Raw genomic sequence first — 20984 nt, 5'->3', positions numbered from 1 at the left:
ACCTTCTAACAGACCCTCTACTACCCCAGACTATTACTACCTTCTAACAGACCCTCTACTGCCCCAGACTATTACTACCTTCTGTATAATAGACCCTCTACTACCCCAGACTATAACTACCTTCTAACAGACCCTCTACTACCCCAGACTATTACTACCTTCTAACAGACCCTCTACTGCCCCAGACTATTACTACCTTCTGTATAATAGACCCTCTACTACCCCAGACTATTACTACCTTCTAACAGACCCTCTACTACCCCAGACTGTTACTACCTTCTGACTAACAGACCCTCTACTACCCCAGACTGTTACTACCTTCTAACAGACCCTCTACTACCCCAGACTATTACTACCTTCTAACAGACCCTCTACTGCCCCAGACTATTACTACCTTCTAACAGACCCTCTACTACCCCAGACTATAACTACCTTCTAACAGACCCTCTACTACCCCAGACTATTACTACCTTCTAACAGACCCTCTACTGCCCCAGACTATTACTACCTTCTGTATAATAGACCCTCTACTGCCCCAGACTATAACTACCTTCTGACTAACAGACCCTCTACTGCCCCAGACTATTACTACCTTCTAACAGACCCTCTACTAACCCAGACTATGACTACCTTCTGACTAACAGACCCTCCACTGCCCCAGACTATTACTACCTTCTGACTCCACTTCCTCACCTGCTCCCCTAACTCCATACCCCTCCCTCATATCCTCACCCTCTGTTACTGCACCTCACCCCTCTACCACTCCTTTATCAATCACCCTGTTACTACACCTCACCCCTCTACCACTCCTTTATCAATCACCCTGTTACTACACCTCACCCCTCTACCACTCCTTTATCAATCACCCTGTTACTACACCTCACCCCTCTACCACTCCTCTATTCCATCACCCTGTTACTACACCTCACCCCTCTACCACTCCTTTATCAATCACCCTGTTACTGCAAATCACCCCTCTCCCACTCCTCTATTCATCACCCTGCTACTCCACCTCACCCCTCTATCACTCCACTATTCATCACCCTGTTACTGCACCTCACCCCTCTATCACTCCACTATTCATCACCCTGTTACTGCACCTCACCTCACCCCTCTCCCACTCCTCTATTCATCACCCTGTTACTCCACCTCACCCCTCTATCACTCCACTATTCATCACCCTGTTACTGCACCTCACCCCTCTATCACTCCACTATTCATCACCCTGTTACTACACCTCACCCCTCTACCACTCCTCTATTCATCACCCTGTTACTGCACCTCACCCCTCTACCACTCCTCTATTCATCACCCTGTTACTGCACCTCACCTCACCCCTCTCCCACTCCTCTATTCATCACCCTGTTACTCCACCTCACCCCTCTATCACTCCACTATTCATCACCCTGTTACTGCACCTCACCCCTCTATCACTCCACTATTCATCACCCTGTTACTACACCTCACCCCTCTACCACTCCTCTATTCATCACCCTGCTACTACACCTCACCCCTCTACCACTCCTCTATTCATCACCCTGTTACTACACCTCACCCCTCTACCACTCCTCTATTCATCACCCTGTTACTGCACCTCACCCCTCTACCACTCCTCTATTCATCACCCTGTTACTACACCTCACCCCTCTACCACTCCTCTATTCATCACCCTGTTACTGCACCTCACCCCTCTACCACTCCTCTATTCATCACCCTGTTACTACACCTCACCCCTCTACCACTCCTCTATTCATCACCCTGTTACTGCACCTCACCCCTCTACCACTCCTCTATTCATCACCCTGTTACTACACCTCACCCCTCTACCACTCCTCTATTCATCACCCTGTTACTACACCTCACCCCTCTACCACTCCTCTATTCCATCACCCTGTTACTACACCTCACCCCTCTACCACTCCTCTGTTCCATCACCCTGTTACTGCACCTCACCCCTCCTCTATTCATCACCCTGTTACTACACCTCACCCCTCTACCACTCCTCTATTCATCACCCTGTTACTACACCTCACCCCTCTACCACTCCTCTATTCCATCACCCTGTTACTGCACCTCACCCCTCTACCACTCCTCTATTCATCACCCTGTTACTACACCTCACCCCTCTACCACTCCTCTATTCACCCTGTTTCTACACCTCACCCCTCTACCACTCCTCTATTCATCACCCTGTTACTGCACCTCACCCCTCTACCACTCCTCTATTCACCCTGTTTCTACACCTCACCCCTCTACCACTCCTCTATTCATCACCCCGTTACTGCACCTCACCTCACCCCTCTACCACTCCTCTATTCATCACCCTGTTACTACACCTCACCCCTCTATCACTCCTCTATTCATCACCCTGTTACTGCACCTCACCCCTCTACCACTCCTCTATTCATCACCCTGTTACTACACCTCACCCCTCTACCACTCCTCTATTCCATCACCCTGTTACTACACGTCACCCCTCTACCACTCCTCTATTCCATCACCCTGCTACTCCACCTCACCCCTCTACCACTCCTCTATTCATCACCCTGTTACTACACCTCACCCCTCTACCACTCCTCTATTCATCACCCTGTTACTACACCTCACCCCTCTACCACTCCTCTATTCATCACCCTGTTACTACACCTCACCCCTCTACCACTCCTCTATTCATCACCCTGTTACCGCACCTCACCCCTCTACCACTCCTCTATTCATCACCCTGTTACTGCACCTCACCCCTCTACCACTCCTCTATTCATCACCCTGTTACTACACCTCACCCCTCTACCACTCCTCTATTCATCACCCTGTTACTACACCTCACCCCTCTACCACTCCACTATTCATCACCCTGTTACTGCACCTCACCCCTCTACCACTCCTCTATTCCATCACCCTGTTACTACACCTCACCCCTCCACCCCTCCTCTATTCATCACCCTGTTACTACACCTCACCCCTCTACCACTCCTCTAGTCCATCTCCCTGTTACTACACCTCACCCCTCTACCACTCCTCTATTCATCACCCTGTTACTACACCTCACCCCTCTACCACTCCTCTATTCCATCACCACTGTTACTACACCTCACCCACACTACACCCCCCACTTTCCATTCCATTCCATCCACTCCCTCTAACCCCCCCCCCCCCCCCCCCCCCACACACACACACACTCCACGGGCTGGAAGCAGGTCACCACCAGAAGGGACCAGGCTCCACCACCAGTCCCCAAACCATTCACCCCCTACCAGGACTGGGGGATCATAAGGGGATAGAGGCCCCCCGGGGCGTGTGAATTGACTGGGACAGATGATGAACCCTCCATTAACAAAGGAAACCTTTGTTTCCTTTGTAAACTAAGCTTGTAGTTGTTATTTACCGAACTGGATAACAACATACCACTACAGCCATAACAACATACCACTACAGCCATAACAACATACCACTACAGCCATAACAACATACCACTACAGCCATAACAACATACCACTACAGCCATAACAACATACCACTACAGCCATAACAACATACCACTACAGCCATAACAACATACCACTACAGCCATAACAACATACCACTACAGCCATAACAACATACCACTACAGCCATAACAACATACCACTACAGTCATAACAACATACCACTACATTGTAGCTAGAAGGACTGGGGTTATACAAGACAAATAGCTAGTAGCTGTATTGAATATTGAATAAGACCATTTCAATGGGAGACTGCACACACTGACCTCCAGGTACAGTTCTACACACAGTGAACGGTACCAGTGTACAGGGCTCTACTGAGCTGTGTCCTGGGATCTTACCAAGCCGTTGATGCCACCCAGAGTGTGGTTGGCATTGTGGAGGGAGTAGGTCAGCTGGTACACCCCGTCATTGGTCTGACTGTTACCATAGAACCCCACTCCAACAGCAGAGCTGCAACAGAAGAAATAAACATTAAAAACAGAGAACCTTTTAATTTCTTCATGTTCACATTGGAACTAAATCTGGGTCCAAATCAAGTATCAAACAAAATTGCTTTTACAAAATAGTTGTGGAAAGATTTGAGGGGCGGGGCACTTTGTTTCTTCATCTGTAACTCAATCAAACCAATAAAACGGCAGAATCAAAGGCACAAAGAGAGTGCTATTGAACTGAGATGTCTCCCACAATACTGCCTGTCTGCCATATGCAGCCCTTTACAGCACAGCTAACTATAGGAAGAAGAGAGGTCTCTGAAGGGTGATTATAGCTCTCGCCTTTCCTTCTCTCTTTCCTCCAATATCTCCTCCTTCTTTCCTTCCTTCCGCTCATCTGTCTCCTCACCCCGTCTCTAGACTTCACACTTAGCATCATGTGTCATTGTGTCGTTGTGACGCATTGGTTAAATATATCCTCTTTCTCTGTAGAGGAAACATCTATCTCTCTCAAGTACAGGACACTCTGATTGTCACGGTTCATGAATCCACTGCCTCTCTCTCTCTCTCTCTCTCTCCTGTGTTTGTGTGGGCGTGGTTTCCAATCTTGGCCTGATTGTCTGCGCCAGCTGGAATTAATTATCTTCCCCTTTATATGTTCTGTAACCTGTGTTTCTTGTTGTCAGATCGTTGTTTCTTCCCTGAGGTTGTGTCGTGTGTCAGTGCTCTTTCTCTCGCAGCCCTTGTGGGGATTATCTGCTGTGCTCCTTCCTACCCAGCCGGACTCACTCCCTTGGATTTCTCAGCACGCTATCATCAGAGGATGTGCCCTAGACCCTGGGTTGGATTCTGTCTGAGTATATTCTGTCTGTCCTGTTGATGCTGTAAACTATTTCATTAAACCATCGTTGCTTGCATCTTGCATCCGCCTTTGTATTGTGACAGAACGATCTGACCACATCATGGATGCAGCGAGTTCAACGAGTCTGACCGAATTCATTTCCCGCAGTATCACGAGAATGGACCAACAAGAGGAGAACATCTCTAGCACAGGTCGGGCAGTACAAGCCATTGCGACGCAGGTATCCCAGCTGACCCAACAATTACAACATCTGGGGGGTCTCGCTGCGCCACCTACACCGGCAGTTCAACACGCCCCGCCAGAGCCGGATTCCCAGCTAGAGCCACGGCTACCGACACCAGAGGGTTATTCAGGTGATCCTGACTATTGCAGAGCTTTTCTGACGAGATGTTCCATGCATTTCTCGTTGCAGCCACGGACCTTCAACCGTGAACAGTCTAAGGTAGCATTCGTACTCACACTGCTATCAGGCAAAGCGGCCCTGTGGGGATCGGCGGTGTGGGCGAACCAGGACCCATGCTGCACCTCCTTCCAGACACTCTCCGAGGAGATGAGAAGGGTCTTCGATCGGGCCGTGGCGGGTAGGGAGGCGGCCAGACTACTCGCTGACCTTCGCCAAGGAGACCGTTCAGTATCGGAATACTCCATTCAGTTCCGCACTCTGGCCGTAGAATGTCAGTGGAACGAGGAGGCGCAGTGGGACATGTTCCTGCATGGGCTAGAGGACCGGATCCAGAAGGAGATTTATGTTCTGGACCTTCCCAGGAGTTTAAATGGACTAGTGGAACTAGCATTGAGGGTCGACGCTCGTCTGAGTCGTATTGGCCGCCGAGCATACCCTAACAGACCGTATAACGACACGGAGGGTTGGCATGCCAGCAGCGGGAACACGGCCAGTTCAGCCTCCGCTCACGAACCCATGCAGGTGGGGAGAGCTCGCCTCTCCCGGGAGGAGAGGGAGAGGCGGAGATCCCAAGGACTTTGTCTCTACTGTGGTAGAGCGGGCCACTTTATCCACTCCTGTCCGGTAAAAGATCAGGCCCGGTAGTAAGTATGAGGCTACTATCGGGTGGTGTCATCACAGAGAAGACCTCATCATCTACTCTCCTCCCGGTAAGACTAAGATGGGCCACCCACACGCACGACACCCAAGCTTTACTGGACTCAGGAGCAGAGGGTAATTTCATGGACTTCAAGCTCGCTCACAAGCTCCAGATTCCTATCACCTCACTCACGCACAAGATATCCGTCAACGCTCTCAATGGTCAAGAACTCCCCAACATTTCTCACACCACTGAACCTATCACACTCATCACTTCTGGCAATCACACTGAGACACTATCATTTCTACTCATGGACTCACCCCTTGCACCATTAGTTCTCGGCCACCCTTGGCTCACCCAACACAACCCCAGAGTTGACTGGGGTCATAACTCTATATCTATGTGGAGTAACAAGTGTCTTGAGTCCTGTTTAGTGTCTGCTTGTTCATCTGTGTCTGATTCTGTGTTTCTAGAGGAGGCAGTGGATTTGTCTAACGTGCCCGTTGAATACCACGACCTGAAGGAGGTGTTCAGCAAGTCCCGTGCTGCTTCTCTTCCTCCGCATCGTCCCTATGACTGTGCAATAGAATTATTGCCAGGTGAGTCTCCGCCTAAAGGCAAGTTATATTCACTCTCTGTTCCTGAGAGAGAGGCTATGGAGAGATACATCTCTGATTCTCTGGCATCTGGATTCATTCGTCCTTCCTCTTCTCCAGCGGGGGCGGGGTTCTTCTTTGTGGGGAAGAAGGACGGATCTCTGCGTCCTTGCATTGATTACCGTGGGTTGAAAAACATCACAGTGAAGAATACCTATCCCTTACCGTTGATGTCCTCAGCCTTTGAAAGGTTACAGGGAGCATCCGTGTTCACTAAGTTGGATTTACGTAATGCTTATCATTTGGTTCGCATAAGGAGGGGCGACGAATGGAAGACCGCGTTTAACACCCCCAGAGGGCACTTCGAGTATTTGGTCATGCGTTTTGGGTTATCCAACTCCCCAGCGGTTTTCCAGGCACTCGTCAATGACGTGCTGAGAGATATGATTGATCAGTTCATATATGTTTACCTGGATGACATACTGATTTTTTCTTCTTCTCTCCAGGAACACGTTCAGCACGTCAGACGAGTGCTTCAGAGGTTGTTGGAGAATGGACTTTTTGTCAAGGCGGAAAAATGCATTTTCCATGCACAATCCGTTCCATTCCTAGGTTACATCGTCTCGACTGAAGGTATTCGCATGGATCCTGACAAGGTTAAGGCTGTGGTGGATTGGCCAAGCCCAGATTCCCGTAAGGCCCTACAGAGGTTTCTGGGATTCGCCAATTTCTACCGGCGTTTCGTTCGCAACTTTAGCCAGATAGTCGCTTCTCTTACCGCCTTAACCTCCCCCAGAGTGACGTTCAGGTGGTCCGATGCAGCCGAGGCTGCATTCACCAAACTCAAGAGCCGCTTTGTTTCGGCTCCCATCCTCATAGCTCCCGATCCCTCGCGTCAGTTCGTGGTGGAGGTGGACGCTTCAGAGGTGGGGGTAGGTGCGGTACTTTCCCAACGTTCCTCTTCTGACGACAAGATGCACCCTTGCACGTTCCTTTCCCATCGGTTATCACCTGCGGAACGCAACTACGACATTGGCAACAGAGAGTTGTTGGCAGTGAAGTTAGCACTGGAGGAGTGGCGCCATTGGTTAGAGGGTTCGGGGGTACCTTTTATAGTTTGGACCGATCACAAAAATTTGGAATATATCAGAACCGCCAAGCGACTCAACTCCAGGCAGGCGCGGTGGGCACTCTTTTTCGGACGTTTTGACTTCTCTCTCTCGTATCGGCCGGGTTCCAAGAATGTCAAACCCGATTCCCTTTCTCGTATTTTTGACCATTCCGAACGTCCATCCACTCCCGAGTGCATCCTACCCGGGACCCTAGTGGTCTCCACTCTCACATGGGAGGTTGAATCGAGGGTCAAAACGGCCTTAGAAGGAGTAGAGCCTCCGCCCGGTTGTCCGCCTAATCGGTTGTTTGTGCCGGAGGGGTGTCGGTCCGATGTTATTCGGTGGGGGCATTGCTCCAACGTAGCGTGTCATCCAGGAGTCAGCCGTACTAGCTTTTTAGTGAAGCAACGCTTTTGGTGGCCGCTGATGGCTCGTGACATTCACAGTTTTGTCTTGGCTTGCTCGGTTTGTGCCACTGGGAAGAGTTCTAATCGACCCCCAGATGGGTTACTCCAACCGCTGTCGGTCCCTTCGAGACCCTGGTCCCACATCGCGCTAGATTTTGTTACCGGTCTCCCGCCCTCCCAGGGCAAGACGGTTGTTTTGACCGTGGTGGACCGGTTCTCGAAGGCGGCTCATTTTATTCCCTTGCCTAAATTACCATCTGCCAAGGAAACAGCGGTAACGGTCGTGGATCATGTCTTTCGCTTACATGGCCTGCCGATGGACGTAGTTTCTGACCGGGGGCCCCAATTTGTGTCCAAGTTTTGGCAGGAGTTTTGTAGGTTACTGGGAGCAAGTGTAAGTCTTTCTTCAGGGTTTCATCCCAGAGCAACGGTCAAACGGAGAGGGCCAACCAAGATTTGGAGAGAGTGTTGCGATTTTTGGTTTCTAAGAACCCCTCTTCCTGGAGTCAACAACTCTCTATGGTTGAGTACGCTCACAATTCGTTGCCAGTGGCAGCCACGGGTCTCTCTCCGTTTGAGTGTAGTTTAGGTTACCAGCCACCTATCTTTCCCAGTACTGAGTCCGAGGTCACTGTTCCCTCCGCTCACGCTTTCATCCAGAGGTGCCGTCACGTATGGAGCAGAGCCCGTGAGACTCTCCTCCGGGTGGGGGCGCGCACCAAGGCTAAGGCCGATCGCCACCGGTCGAAGCCTCCGGTATACGTCGTTGGACAAAGAGTGTGGCTTTCCACGAAGAACATTCCACTCCGATCCGTTTCTAACAAGCTTGCCCCCAAATTTATCGGGCCGTTCAAGGTCACCAGGATCATTAGTCCGGTGGCGGTCCGGCTCAAGCTTCCTCCGGCGTATAGGAGAATTCATCCTACCTTCCATGTGTCCAAGATAAAACCGGTGTTTCAGGCACGCATTAACCCGCCGGTCCCGGTTCCCCCGCCGCCACGACTTGTTGATGGGGAGACCACCTTTTCTGTCAATCGGATTTTGAACTCGAGAAGGAGGGGACGCGGATTCCAGTACCTGGTAGACTGGGAGGGTTACGGTCCGGAGGAGAGAAGTTGGGTACCCGCCAGGGACATTCTGGATCACTCCCTTATCGATGATTTCAATCGACAGGTAAATTTGTCTGGGAACGCCAAGAGGCGTTCCTAGGGGGGGGGTAGTGTCACGGTTCATGAATCCACTGCCTCTCTCTCTCTCTCTCTCCTGTGTTTGTGTGGGCGTGGTTTCCAATCTTGGCCTGATTGTCTGCGCCAGCTGGAATTAATTATCTTCCCCTTTATATGTTCTGTAACCTGTGTTTCCTGTTGTCAGATCGTTGTTTCTTCCCTGAGGTTGTGTCGTGTGTCAGTGCTCTTTCTCTCGCAGCCCTTGTGGGGATTATCTGCTGTGCTCCTTCCTACCCAGCCGGACTCACTCCCTTGGATTTCTCAGCACGCTATCATTAGAGGATGTGCCCTAGACCCTGGGTTGGATTCTGTCTGAGTATATTCTGTCTGTCCTGTTGATGCTGTAAACTATTTCATTAAACCATCGTTGCTTGCATCTTGCATCCGCCTTTGTATTGTGACACTGATACCCTGTTTCACACTACTGAGCCAAGCTGAGCTGCACTGGCATGGTTACTGAGCCACCTTGCTGAAACTGACTGTAATAGGACAACTTGGGCCATTATGCCCAGAGGACCTGTACCCCAGAATGGACAGGCTGCTCTGACGTGGATAATGACTCCAGTACATCACTGGGGCCCAGCTCCCTGCCATCCAGGACCTCTATACCAGGCGGTGTCAGAGGACCTGTACCCCAGAATGGACAGGCTGCTCTGACGTGGATAATGACTCCAGTACATCACTGGGGCCCAGCTCCCTGCCATCCAGTACCTCTAAACCAGGCGGTGTCAGAGGACCTGTACCCCAGAATGGACAGGCTGCTCTGACGTGGATAATGACTCCAGTACATCACTGGGGCCCAGCTCCCTGCCATCCAGGACCTCTATACCAGGCGGTGTCAGAGGACCTGTACCCCAGAATGGACAGGCTGCTCTGACGTGGATAATGACTCCAGTACATCACTGGGGCCCAGCTCCCTGCCATCCAGGACCTCTATACCAGGCGGTGTCAGAGGACCTGTACCCCAGAATGGACAGGCTGCTCTGACATGGATAATGACTCCAGTACATCACTGGTGCCCAGCTCCTTGCCATCCAGTACCTCTATACCAGGCGGTGTCAGAGGAAGGCCCTAAAAGTAGCTAAAGACGTTAGCCACCCAAGTCATAGACTGTTGTCACTGCTACCGCATGGCATTCAGACCCCTTCCCTTTTTCCACATTTTGTTATATTACAGCCTTATTCTAAAATAGATTAAATACATTTTTCCCTTATCAATCTACACACAATACCCCATAATGCCATCACAATACCCCATAATGACATCACAATACCCCATTAAGAACAAAGCGAAACCCTTTTAATTTTTTTTTAATGGCACTTTTTTGGTACCCTTCCCCAGACCTGTGCCTCAACACAATCCTGTCTCAGAGCTCTACGGATAATTCCTTCGACCCCATGGCTTGGTTTTTGCTCTGACATACACTGTCAACTGTGGGACCTCATAGAGACCCGAGTGTGCCTTTCCTAATCATCATGTCCAGTCAACTGAATTGACCATAGGTGGACTCCAATCAAGTTGTAAAAACAAAATAAGTGTTCTAATCACACCGGTTTGAGCGAACACTGCGGAGACCACTGTTGAATGATCACACCCGTGTGTTCGTACGTGTCAAAGGTTAAATCAACCCAAATCCCAAACACCACAGCCCCATGGGACTAGACACAGACAGAAACCTGTCTGGCACCATGCATTCTCAACGTTCCTTTAGGCTGTGCTGTAACAGGACACGTTTGCCTAGACATTACAATGCTACTACCTCCCAGTAGACCTGTACTCATGTCCCCCACTAATAATGATACTCGTCCATCACATCTGGTACCAGTGAGCTCATTCTGTTATAGGTCACAGGTCAGACACAGTGGGACAGGTTTTAGGGAGGTTCTGTGCCCCTGAGGATGTACGTCATCAATCACTGTATTAGACAGAGCAGACCAGGATCTCTGTCATGGTGCACCAATCCCCATCCCACCCCGTATATACACTGACCTTCATATCCTTCAGTCATTCACTAACTTCCAATGTTCTAGTCTGGTCACTAACTAACTGCCAGTGTTCTAGTCTGGTCACTAACTAACTGCCAGTGTTCTAGAGTCTGGTCACTAACTAACTGCCAATGTTCTAGTCTGGTCACTAACTAACTGCCAATGCTCTAGTCTGGTCACTAACTAACTGCCAATGTTCTAGTCTGGTCACTAACTAACTGCCAGTGTTCTAGAGTCTGGTCACTAACTAACTGCCAATGTTCTAGAGCCTGGTAACTAACTAACTTACAATGTTCTAGAGTCTGGTCACTAACTAACTGCCGATGTTCTGGAGTCTGGCCACTAACTAACTGCCAATGTTCTAGAGTCTGGTCACTAACTAACTGCCAATGTTCTAGAGTCTGGTCACTAACTAACTGACGTCACTCTCTCTCTCTGTCTCTCTCTCTCTGTCTCTCTCAGATCTGCATACAAAAGCTGCACTAAGATCTCTACTGAAGGAAGACACCTCAGCATACTCAGCAAATGACAGTCATTTATTTGCCAAGCGTTCGGTCACACCTTTGTCAGAGAGAGCAAGTCACTTATCTAACTGCACCTTAGCTACTTCGTTGTGTTGGGTGCAGATTTCTGTATTTCCTGCATGAGGATCTCTGTTTGCATCCCAAATGCCAACCCATTTCCTATATAGTGTACACAGGGCTCTGGTCTAAAGTAGTGCACTGTATAGGGAATAGGGTGCCATTGGCCATAGGGCTCTGGTCTAAAAGTAGTTGACTATTTCAAGGCTATAACCTACAATGAAATACATTATGAAGCATTAGCGAGTGGGACACAATAGGCTGGTAGGGACATAAAGCTCTCAGCATTTAAATAACATTTAGTTGTATTAAATCATTATAGTCTATAAGTTGTGACTTATTTAGAATTAAATACAAATTAAAAGAAAAAATGCCTTATTAGGCTCAGTCTACGGTGCCTTTGAATTCATTTTGAGAAACATGAGTTGGGCCAGTCTGTGGCTTCATGCTCATGCAATGTTTTCTGGAGAGCCGGCCAGCAGCGGAGAATATCCTCCCTACACTGGCAGGGCCAATGAGGATGCTCAACACCCCAGGCTGGGCAGAGATAGTTCATTTATTTTTTACATACAGTAGGTAGGCCTAAAGGTTTTTAGGCTAAATAACCCAATCAAAATGGAAAGCTCCTTGAAAATGGAAATATGCCAGGCCTATTGAGCCACAATCAATTACGACCTATTGTATAAATAATAAACAAAAACGAATTAAACTTTTAAGAGATCAGATTTTTTGTAAATAAATACTTTGCTACAATGACACAGTTATCTACACACCTCATTCCTTTCTTTTAGCATGTGCACATAGTAAGTATCCCATCATGCTTTTGGGATACGTGTCTTTTCAGATTCCACAATGAATCTTTAGTTGTGGACACTTGTCACGTTGGCAGGAAGGATCGGGAGACAGCCACAGGAAGGATCGGGAGACTGCCACAGGAAGGATCGGGAGACCGCCACAGGAAGGATCGGGAGACCGCCACAGGAAGGATCGGGAGACAGCCACAGGAAGGATCGGGAGACCGCCACAGGAAGGATCGGGAGACAGCCACAGGAAGGATCGGGAGACAGCCACAGGAAGGATCGGGAGACAGCCACAGGAAGGATCGGGAGACCGCCACAGGAAGGATCGGGAGACAGCCACAGGAAGGATCGGGAGACAGCCACAGGAAGGATCGGGAGACCTCCACAGGAAGGATCGGGAGACCGCCACAGGAAGGATCGGGAGACAGCCACAGGAAGGATCGGGAGACCGCCACAGGAAGGATCGGGAGACAGCCACAGGAATGCATAGTAGTTGTTTTATTAAGCCTAAATTATGGCGTGCCGTGTAAAGGCACGGGGACGAAGACCAAACAAACACGTCACAAAACACTGGGTAGAAACCCAAAACAAAAGAGCGAAGAGTACCTCGAAAAAAATAACACACGCGCACAACGATTAACACGGGACGAGACCCGTAATCATCTGCGCAATCCACAAGGGCACGAAAACCCAAACACACAGCACAGGTCCTCACACGCACCAACGGACATAGTAACAATAATCTACCGCCCAATGGAAACCAGAGGGCACATATATACACATACAATCAGTGGGAATAGGGGACAGGTGTGTGTAATGAAGGTTCTGGAGGGATCCGTGACAACACACTACCTCACTCTCTTGGTCCTCATCTTTGTAAGTCACCTTGATTTAGCACCTTTGTGTTTTATCAGTTTCTTTATGATAATATTAGGTGAACATAAACGTAGCTAAAGCAAGATGCTGTAGCAGCACACAGATGCATGCTGAGCCGAGCATGCCCTGAGCTTGTGAACTGAGCGGTACTGCAGCGGGTGAGAAGAGCTCTGCACTCCAGTCAAATTGGGCACACGCCACTCCTTAAACCAGCTCCACTCCACTCCTCGCTCCAGCTCCACTCCGCTCCACTCCTCACTCCAGCTCCACGTTCCAGCTACAGGCTCCAGCTCCGCCCTAGCGCCAGCTCCACTCCGCTCCACTCCTCGCTCCAGCTCCACTCCGCTCCACTCCTCACTCCAGCTCCACGTTCCAGCTACAGGCTCCAGCTCCGCCCTAGCGCCAGCTCCACTCCGCTCCACTCCTCGCTCCAGCTCCACTCCGCTCCTCGCTCCAGCTCCACTCCTCGCTCCAGCTCCACTCCTCACTCCAGCTCCACTCCGCTCCACTCCTCACTCCAGGTCCACGTTCCTGCTACAGGCTCCAGCTCCGCCCTCGCGCCAGCTCCACTCCGCTCCACTCCTCGCTCCAGCTCCACTCCACTCCTCGCTCCAGCCCCACTCCTCGCTCCAGCTCCACTCCTCGCTCCACTCCTCGCGCCAGCTCCACTCCGCTCCACTCCTCGCTCCAGCTCCACTCCACTCCTCGCTCCAGCCCCACTCCTCGCTCCAGCTCCACTCCTCGCTCCACTCCTCACTCCAGCTCCACGTTCCAGCTACAGGCTCCAGCTCCACTCCTCGCTCCAGCTCCACTCCTCGCTCCACTCCTCACTCCAGCCCCACTCCTCGCTCCAGCTCCACTCCGCTCCACTCCTCGCTCCACTCCTTGCTCCAACTCCACTCCTCGCTCCACTCCTCACTCCAGCTCCACTCCTCACTCCAGCTCCACATTCCAGCTACAGGCTCCAGCTCCGCCCTCGCGCCAGCTCCACTCCGCTCCACTCCTCGCTCCACTCCACTCCTCGCTCCACTCCGCTCCTCGCTCTAGCTCCACTCCGCTCCTCACCCCAGCTCCACTCCGCTCACATACTCTGACTCAATGATACAACAGTCACTACCTCCACTCATACCATCTAACATGTTAGACCTGGTTGAATGATCCAACCTCTACCTCCACCCATACCATCTAACATGTTAGGCCTGGTTAAATGATCACCCTCTACCTCCACTCATACCATCTAACATGTTAGGCCTGGTTGAATGATCCAACACTACCTCCACTCATACCATCTAACATGTTAGGCCTGGTTGAATTATACAACACTACCTCCACCCATACCATCTAACATGTTAGGCCTGGTTGAGTGATACAACCTCTACCTCCACCCATACCATCTAACATGTTAGGCCTGGTTGAGTGATCCAACAGTCCAAGTTAATCAGAATGATATATTCCAAGTAGAGAAGGTAATAGAATGATAACAGGTAATATAATGGAATAACATATGATATAACATGAAACTGTTCGGTGACATCATCTAATCATAAAAACCCTGTGACTCATAAAACAAAGGACAGAGAAATAAAAAGACAGGTTATTGGATTAAAGTCTTCGGGTTATAATAAAACCATTAGACAACAGAAAAACACCAGGCTATCCGTGGGCACTAGTCCTGGGGGCTGCAACGGGCATTGCACACTTTTGTTCCAGACCAGCACTAAACCCTACTAGCTATAGCGAATCAAGGACACCGTTTCCCTCCATGTCAACGTTCAAACATCTTTCAATAGAAGTCTCCTGTCCAACAACTCAGCCACCAGATGAGAGGAGCTACAGCAGACAAAGGACTGTTATTGAGAGCTTGTTGATTTATGGAAGACCACATCTGAAAATAACCTTGTACAGGAAACCAAACCACATTCCCAAATCACATTAACAAGAACAGGACCTCATGTAAGAGCAGAACAGAGCGTCCAGTCACACAGGCCCTTGTGGACAAGGTAAGTAGCTGAGAGGTGAAGGACGGAGGTCATTAAGGTGTTAGTGTCACTAGGGTTTTCCCCTATTACAGCAACCACATGGACAATTACAGAAACCAAATCAAATTCTATTGGTCACATGCGCCGAATAAAACAGGTGTAGAACTCACAGTGAAATGCTTACTTAAATAAACACCATAAAACACATTCCCAAAGTTACATGACAAGGTTCCAGGTTGGCTTGGCTGTAGAAAAGGGAAACTGATATTCGCCCAAAAGTCCAGGCACAAATCTTATAGTTGTATTTTATTTCCGACAGGAGTAGTTCACTGAAAGCTGTGAGCCTGTTTAGTTATATCACAACAACAGTAGAGGTTTTACTAGACTAGCTGTACTGAGGAAAGGTGAAATCCACCCAGAACACAGACAGAAAAGGTTTAACACAGCACTTGTTGGTTAAATAAACATTTTATTATGCATTTCAAAATAAGATAAGATAGTAGTTTCCTATATGGGTAGTAAGCTGAATGCTCTGTGATCCTGTTAAGTTACAACACAAAGTCACGTTTGCAGTCTGGCCCCAGACAGTGAAGGGTTAACACATGTCATATCATAATACTAAGATAGTATTTCCTACAGGGGGGTAGGTTGCTGAACTGTGTGAGCTTTAAAATGTAAATGAAGTGACGTTTCTAGAGGAAACAGAGAGCCGTTCAGAGCCCAGACATTCAAGAGTTCACACAGTGCTCCTTGGTCAGGCTAAGTAGCATCATGCCATAGCACTTAGCATTACAATAGGTTTGGTGTAAGAGAGACCAATCAGTGCTGGGCTGCCCCTCCCCCTGGAATGTTATCAGCTAACTAACTCAATTACCTTCAGCACTTAGAGCTCTGTCACAAGATTAAGCTCAACACAGTGCCAACTCAATCATGCACTTTGGGAGGGGGAATCATTTGATGTTCTCTTTCATTGGGAGGAGGAATCGTTTGTTGTTCTCTTTCATTGGGAGGTGGAATCATTTGTTGTTCTCTTTCATTCGGAGGAGGAATCATTTATGGTTCTCTTTCATTGGGAGGAGGAATCATTTGTTGTTCTCTTTCATTGGGAGGAGGAATCATTTGTTGTTCTCTTTCATTGGGAGGAGGAATCATTTGTTGTTCTCTTTCATTCGGAGGAGGAATCGTTTGTTGTTCTCTTTCATTCGGAGGAGGAATCATTTGTTGTTCTCTTTCATTCGGAGGAGGAATCGGTTGTTGTTCTCTTTCATTGGGAGGTGGAATCATTTGTTGTTCTCTTTCATTCGGAGGAGGAATCGTTTATGGTTCTCTTTCATTGGGAGGAGGAATCATTTGTTGTTCTCTTTCATTGGGAGGAGGAATCATTTGTTGTTCTCTTTCATTCGGAGGAGGAATCATTTGTTGTTCTCTTTCATTCGGAGGAGGAATCATTTGCAGGTCCTATAGTGATGAGGTGGGCAGCCCTACAGGTCCTATAGTGATGAGGTGGGCAGCCCTACAGGTCGTATAGTGATGAGGTGGGCAGCCCTACAGGTCCTATAGTGATGAGGTGGGCAGGTCCTATAGTGATGAGGTGGGCAGGTCCTATAGTGATGAGGTGGGCAGCCCAACAGGTCCTATAGTGATGAGGTGGGCAGGACCTATATTGATGAGGTGGGCAGTCCTATAGGTCCTATAGTGATTATTATTTTTTTTTTACCTTTATTTAACTAGGCAAGTCAGTTAAGAACAAATTCTTATTTTCAATGACGGCCTAGGAACAGTGGGTTAACTGCCTGTTCAGGGGCAGAACGACAGATTTGTACCTTGTCAGCTCGGGGATTTGAACTTGCAACCTTCCGGTTACTAGTCCAACGCTCTAACCATTAGGCTACGCTGCCGATGATGAGGTGGGCAGCCCTACAGGTCCTATAGTGATGAGGTGGGAAGCCCTACAGGTCCTATAGTGATGAGGTGGGCAGCCCAACAGTTCCTATAGTGATGAGGTGGGCAGGTCCTATAGTGATGAGGTGGGAAGCCCTACAGGTCCTATCGTGATGAGGTGGGCAGGTCCTATAGTGATGAGGTGGGCAGTCCTACAGGTCCTATAGTGATGAGGTGGGCAGCCCAACAGGTCCTATAGTGATGAGGTGGGCAGGTCCTATAGTGATGAGGTGGGCAGCCCTACATGTCCTATAGTGATGAGGTGGACACCCCAACATACAGATCCAAAAAGGGACTTTCTGCTTGTGGCAGTGAGACAATGCACAACTGCACATTGTGAATGTTGCAAACCACAATCTCAGAGGATAAAGGATAACGCCTCAATGGACACTGTTCTGTGCACACCCAGGAAACGTGAATAGATAGTGTAGTGTAATGTAGTGTAGTGATAGTGTAGGGTAGACAGTGCATAGTGTAGTCTGCTTTAGACACAATGAGAGCAGGACTGTCATCAGTGAACATGGTCAGTCACAGTGACCTCAGTCTACAACATCCTGCATCAAAGTGGGTCAGGCCAAAAGTGACCATCTGGTCTCTCTCTCTCACCACCATAGCAGCATGTCAGCCTCTGTGTGTGAGTTAATGAGGTCAGAGGTCAAATCCTGAATGTCAAAGATCACATCAAAGCCTTTTCCACAGGAGGGCGGTCTAGGGTTGTCCAATTCCCCTCCTGGAGTTTCACTCCAACCCTAAACACTTTATTTAACTAATTAGCTACCGGCCAGGACCTTTATTAGCTAGCTGTGTTACATCCCTATCACAGAACCAGAGTTGTAGAACCCTGATCTAGACACTAAAGGAGCCCCACGTACTAGATTTGGTTTGCTTCTAGTGGAACTTGGCTAGGTGAAGGGAATGTCTGTGCCTTGTATACTCCCTTTAAAGACCTCGGCTTGTAATTCTGTAATATAAGATAACACCTCTAACCACACCCGGGACAGACTGAAGAAAGGTCCCTGTAACACTAATACTGTAGTACACTACTGTTAGATACAAACAGTTCCAGTGATACTACTCACCATAGGATGAGTCCAGTGATGACAGCGGTCCAGGAGACACAGCAGGAGTCAGGCCTCTTGGTCTCCTCCTCCTCCTCCTTCCTGCAGCAGCACACACTGGTCAGGTAGACAGACAGCAGCAGGAGGCTCAGGACTAGTCCAACAGCTGATATACAGGCTAGGAAGACCAGAGACTGGGGGAGGACGGGGAGGGAGGGAGAGAGAGAGAGGAGAGGGAGGGAAGGGGAGGAATGGAGAGGGAGAAACAGAGAGATGAGCATGTTATAATACATTTGTTATTGACTAATAAGAGGACAAATACAACTGTCACAATTAGAGAACTCATTTGCAAAGCACCATTTCTTCAGACAACCAGTATATATTATCATGTCAGGTCCTGAGTTGATACAAGCCCTGTGATTGGTTACTTTGTAGAGTGAACCCACTCTGATGGAAAGGGAGACACTGGAATCAAGTGAGACTAATATGAAAAGATATACTGGGTCAAAAGTCATGTTTGTTTCATCAGTCATCATCACTAGCATGTCTCTGTGTGAAGCCAGAGATAGGGTGAGAGAGGAGGGGAGGGAGAGAGAGATGGGGGAGGGGAGAGAGAGAGAGATAGAGACAGAAAGAAAGAGAAAGAGAGACAGAAAGAGAAAGAGAGTGAGAGAGTGAGAGATGGGGGGGGGATCACTGAATACACCCCAGGATCATGTTCAGTAGGGCACAAAGTAGCAAATATAAAATAAAATAAAATGAACATGAACGTTTCTCATTGGACAAGTCTAGGTATTCCTTCTCTGTGTTATCAGTTTGGTGTTTAATGAACATGACCTGGAGTTGCTGGTTTGAGAGATACCTGGGGTCTATTGGACTACTACTATTAACATTCGTCATTCAACAGACACTTTTATCCAAAGTAACTTACAGTCATGCTCGCCAACATGCATCCATTGTACGTATGGGTGACCCCGGGTATCTGACCCACAACCCTGGTGGTTAAAGCACCACGCTCTACCAGCTGATCCACACAGGAGTTAGGGTGTTAGGGGGGGAAACAGTAATGATCAGAGGCTGCTGGAGTTTCAGCTCAACGTCAGGTGACAAAGCGGCCTCCCTCCAATCTTGTGATTCCCAGACTGAGGTTACCCTCAGAGCATGAGTGATGAAGGGATAGCCAGGGTAGGAAAGGAGAGAGAGCGAGAGAGAGAGAGCGAGGGAGCAAGCGAGAGAGTGAGAGAGCGAGAGAGAGAGCGAGAGCGAGCGAGAAAGAGAGCGAGAGCGAGAGAGAGTGAGAGAGAGCGAGAGAGAGAGAGAGAGCGAGAGAGAGAGAGAGAGAGGGGTATAGAAAGCAGAACATGGGGGGTCTACTGTAGCCATATGTCTTTGTTTTTGAGATTAGGTACGCCTGAAGTTTGTACCTTTCATTTTGATGAAAGGTGATGAAAGCGATCAAACATAGTGTACTACACAAGTACAACTACACACATAGCCATTTACAGAAGTTCAACTACACACACAGCCATTTACAGAAGTAGACAAAAGTTCAGCCCATGGTTTGGAGTGTTGAGGAGTTCAAAATTCAAGAAGTGAAATCAAAGCCAAGTGAAAGCATGGGATTTTGGCCAAATATGGTTGACTCTCAAATGGCACCCTATTCCCTATATAATGCACTACTTTTGACCAGAGCCCTATGGGCCCATGTTGTTTCTCCACACTCCTACCTGGCATGGTTTCATGACTCTAATAAGGTACTGTTTGTCTCAACAGGCCTTATCAGGAAGCTACCTTCTATTTTCCTGACTCAATTTGACTGATCAAGTTATGGGTTCTGGCATCATGTTCTGACCACGGACTTGACCAAGGTTGCAGCTTCAGACAGGGCCGGGCAGCGGAAACTAAAGGCGCATGTATTATTTCTCATCCAACCAGTGTCTAAATCAATGTAACTACCTGTATTTGGGGCTCTTCGCGTGGCGAAGTGGTCTAAGGCCCTGCATCTCAGTGCTAGAGGCGTCACTACAGACACCCTGGTTCCATTCCAGGCTGTATCACAACCGGCCGTGATTGGGAGCACCATAGGGCGGTGCACAATTGGCCCCGCGTCATCCGGGTTTGGCCGGTGTAAGCCATCATTGTTAATAAGAATTTGTTCTTAACTGACTTGCCTAGTTAAATATAATAAATGTAACCATGTAAGTCATTGAGAACACATTCTCTTTCACAACAATGACGTGGAAAGTAAGATGAAACTGCTATTCAAACTCCTGTGGTAAACTTCTGGACTCAAACAGAGTTCAACTGTACCAAGTCATTAAAGTGATCATATTCTGGGCTCTGTCCTCAATCCCACCTCTCGATCTGAAATGGTCCCGTTGTTCCAGAAGGATGTGCCAGCAGGAGGAAGGTCCACATTGTTCAGAACTGCTTTAGAAGATAATCTGACAGTGTTACACATCATGTAGTCTTAACCACAGAGGACAGACTACGGTGTGACACATCATGTAGTCTTAATCTCAGAGGACAGACTACGGTGTTACACATCATGTAGTCTTAATCTCAGAGGACAGACTACAGTGTTACACATCATGTAGTC

The 20984-nt window shown here is 48.8% G+C and overlaps 1 protein-coding gene across 1 annotated transcript in view; it reads right to left on the bottom strand.

The window, feature by feature from the left end:
- The window catches only part of LOC129867580 (protein tweety homolog 2-like), a 70026-nt gene extending 50704 nt beyond the window's left edge, over nucleotides 1-19322 (bottom strand). The window contains exons 1-3 of the mRNA XM_055941078.1: nucleotides 19317-19322; nucleotides 18407-18579; nucleotides 3827-3938 (exon numbers count right to left, since the gene is read on the bottom strand). Of these exons, the coding sequence (XP_055797053.1) occupies nucleotides 3827-3938; nucleotides 18407-18579; nucleotides 19317-19322 (291 nt within the window). The remainder of the gene's footprint in view (nucleotides 1-3826; nucleotides 3939-18406; nucleotides 18580-19316) is intronic.
- Between the last annotated feature and the right edge of the window lie 1662 nt (nucleotides 19323-20984).

This window comes from Salvelinus fontinalis, chromosome 2 (assembly GCF_029448725.1).
Source record: "Salvelinus fontinalis isolate EN_2023a chromosome 2, ASM2944872v1, whole genome shotgun sequence".
NCBI classification, from domain to species: Eukaryota; Metazoa; Chordata; class Actinopteri; order Salmoniformes; family Salmonidae; genus Salvelinus; species Salvelinus fontinalis.
Note: the sequence above shows the minus strand (reverse complement) of the source record. Positions and strands in the feature narration are given on the sequence as shown.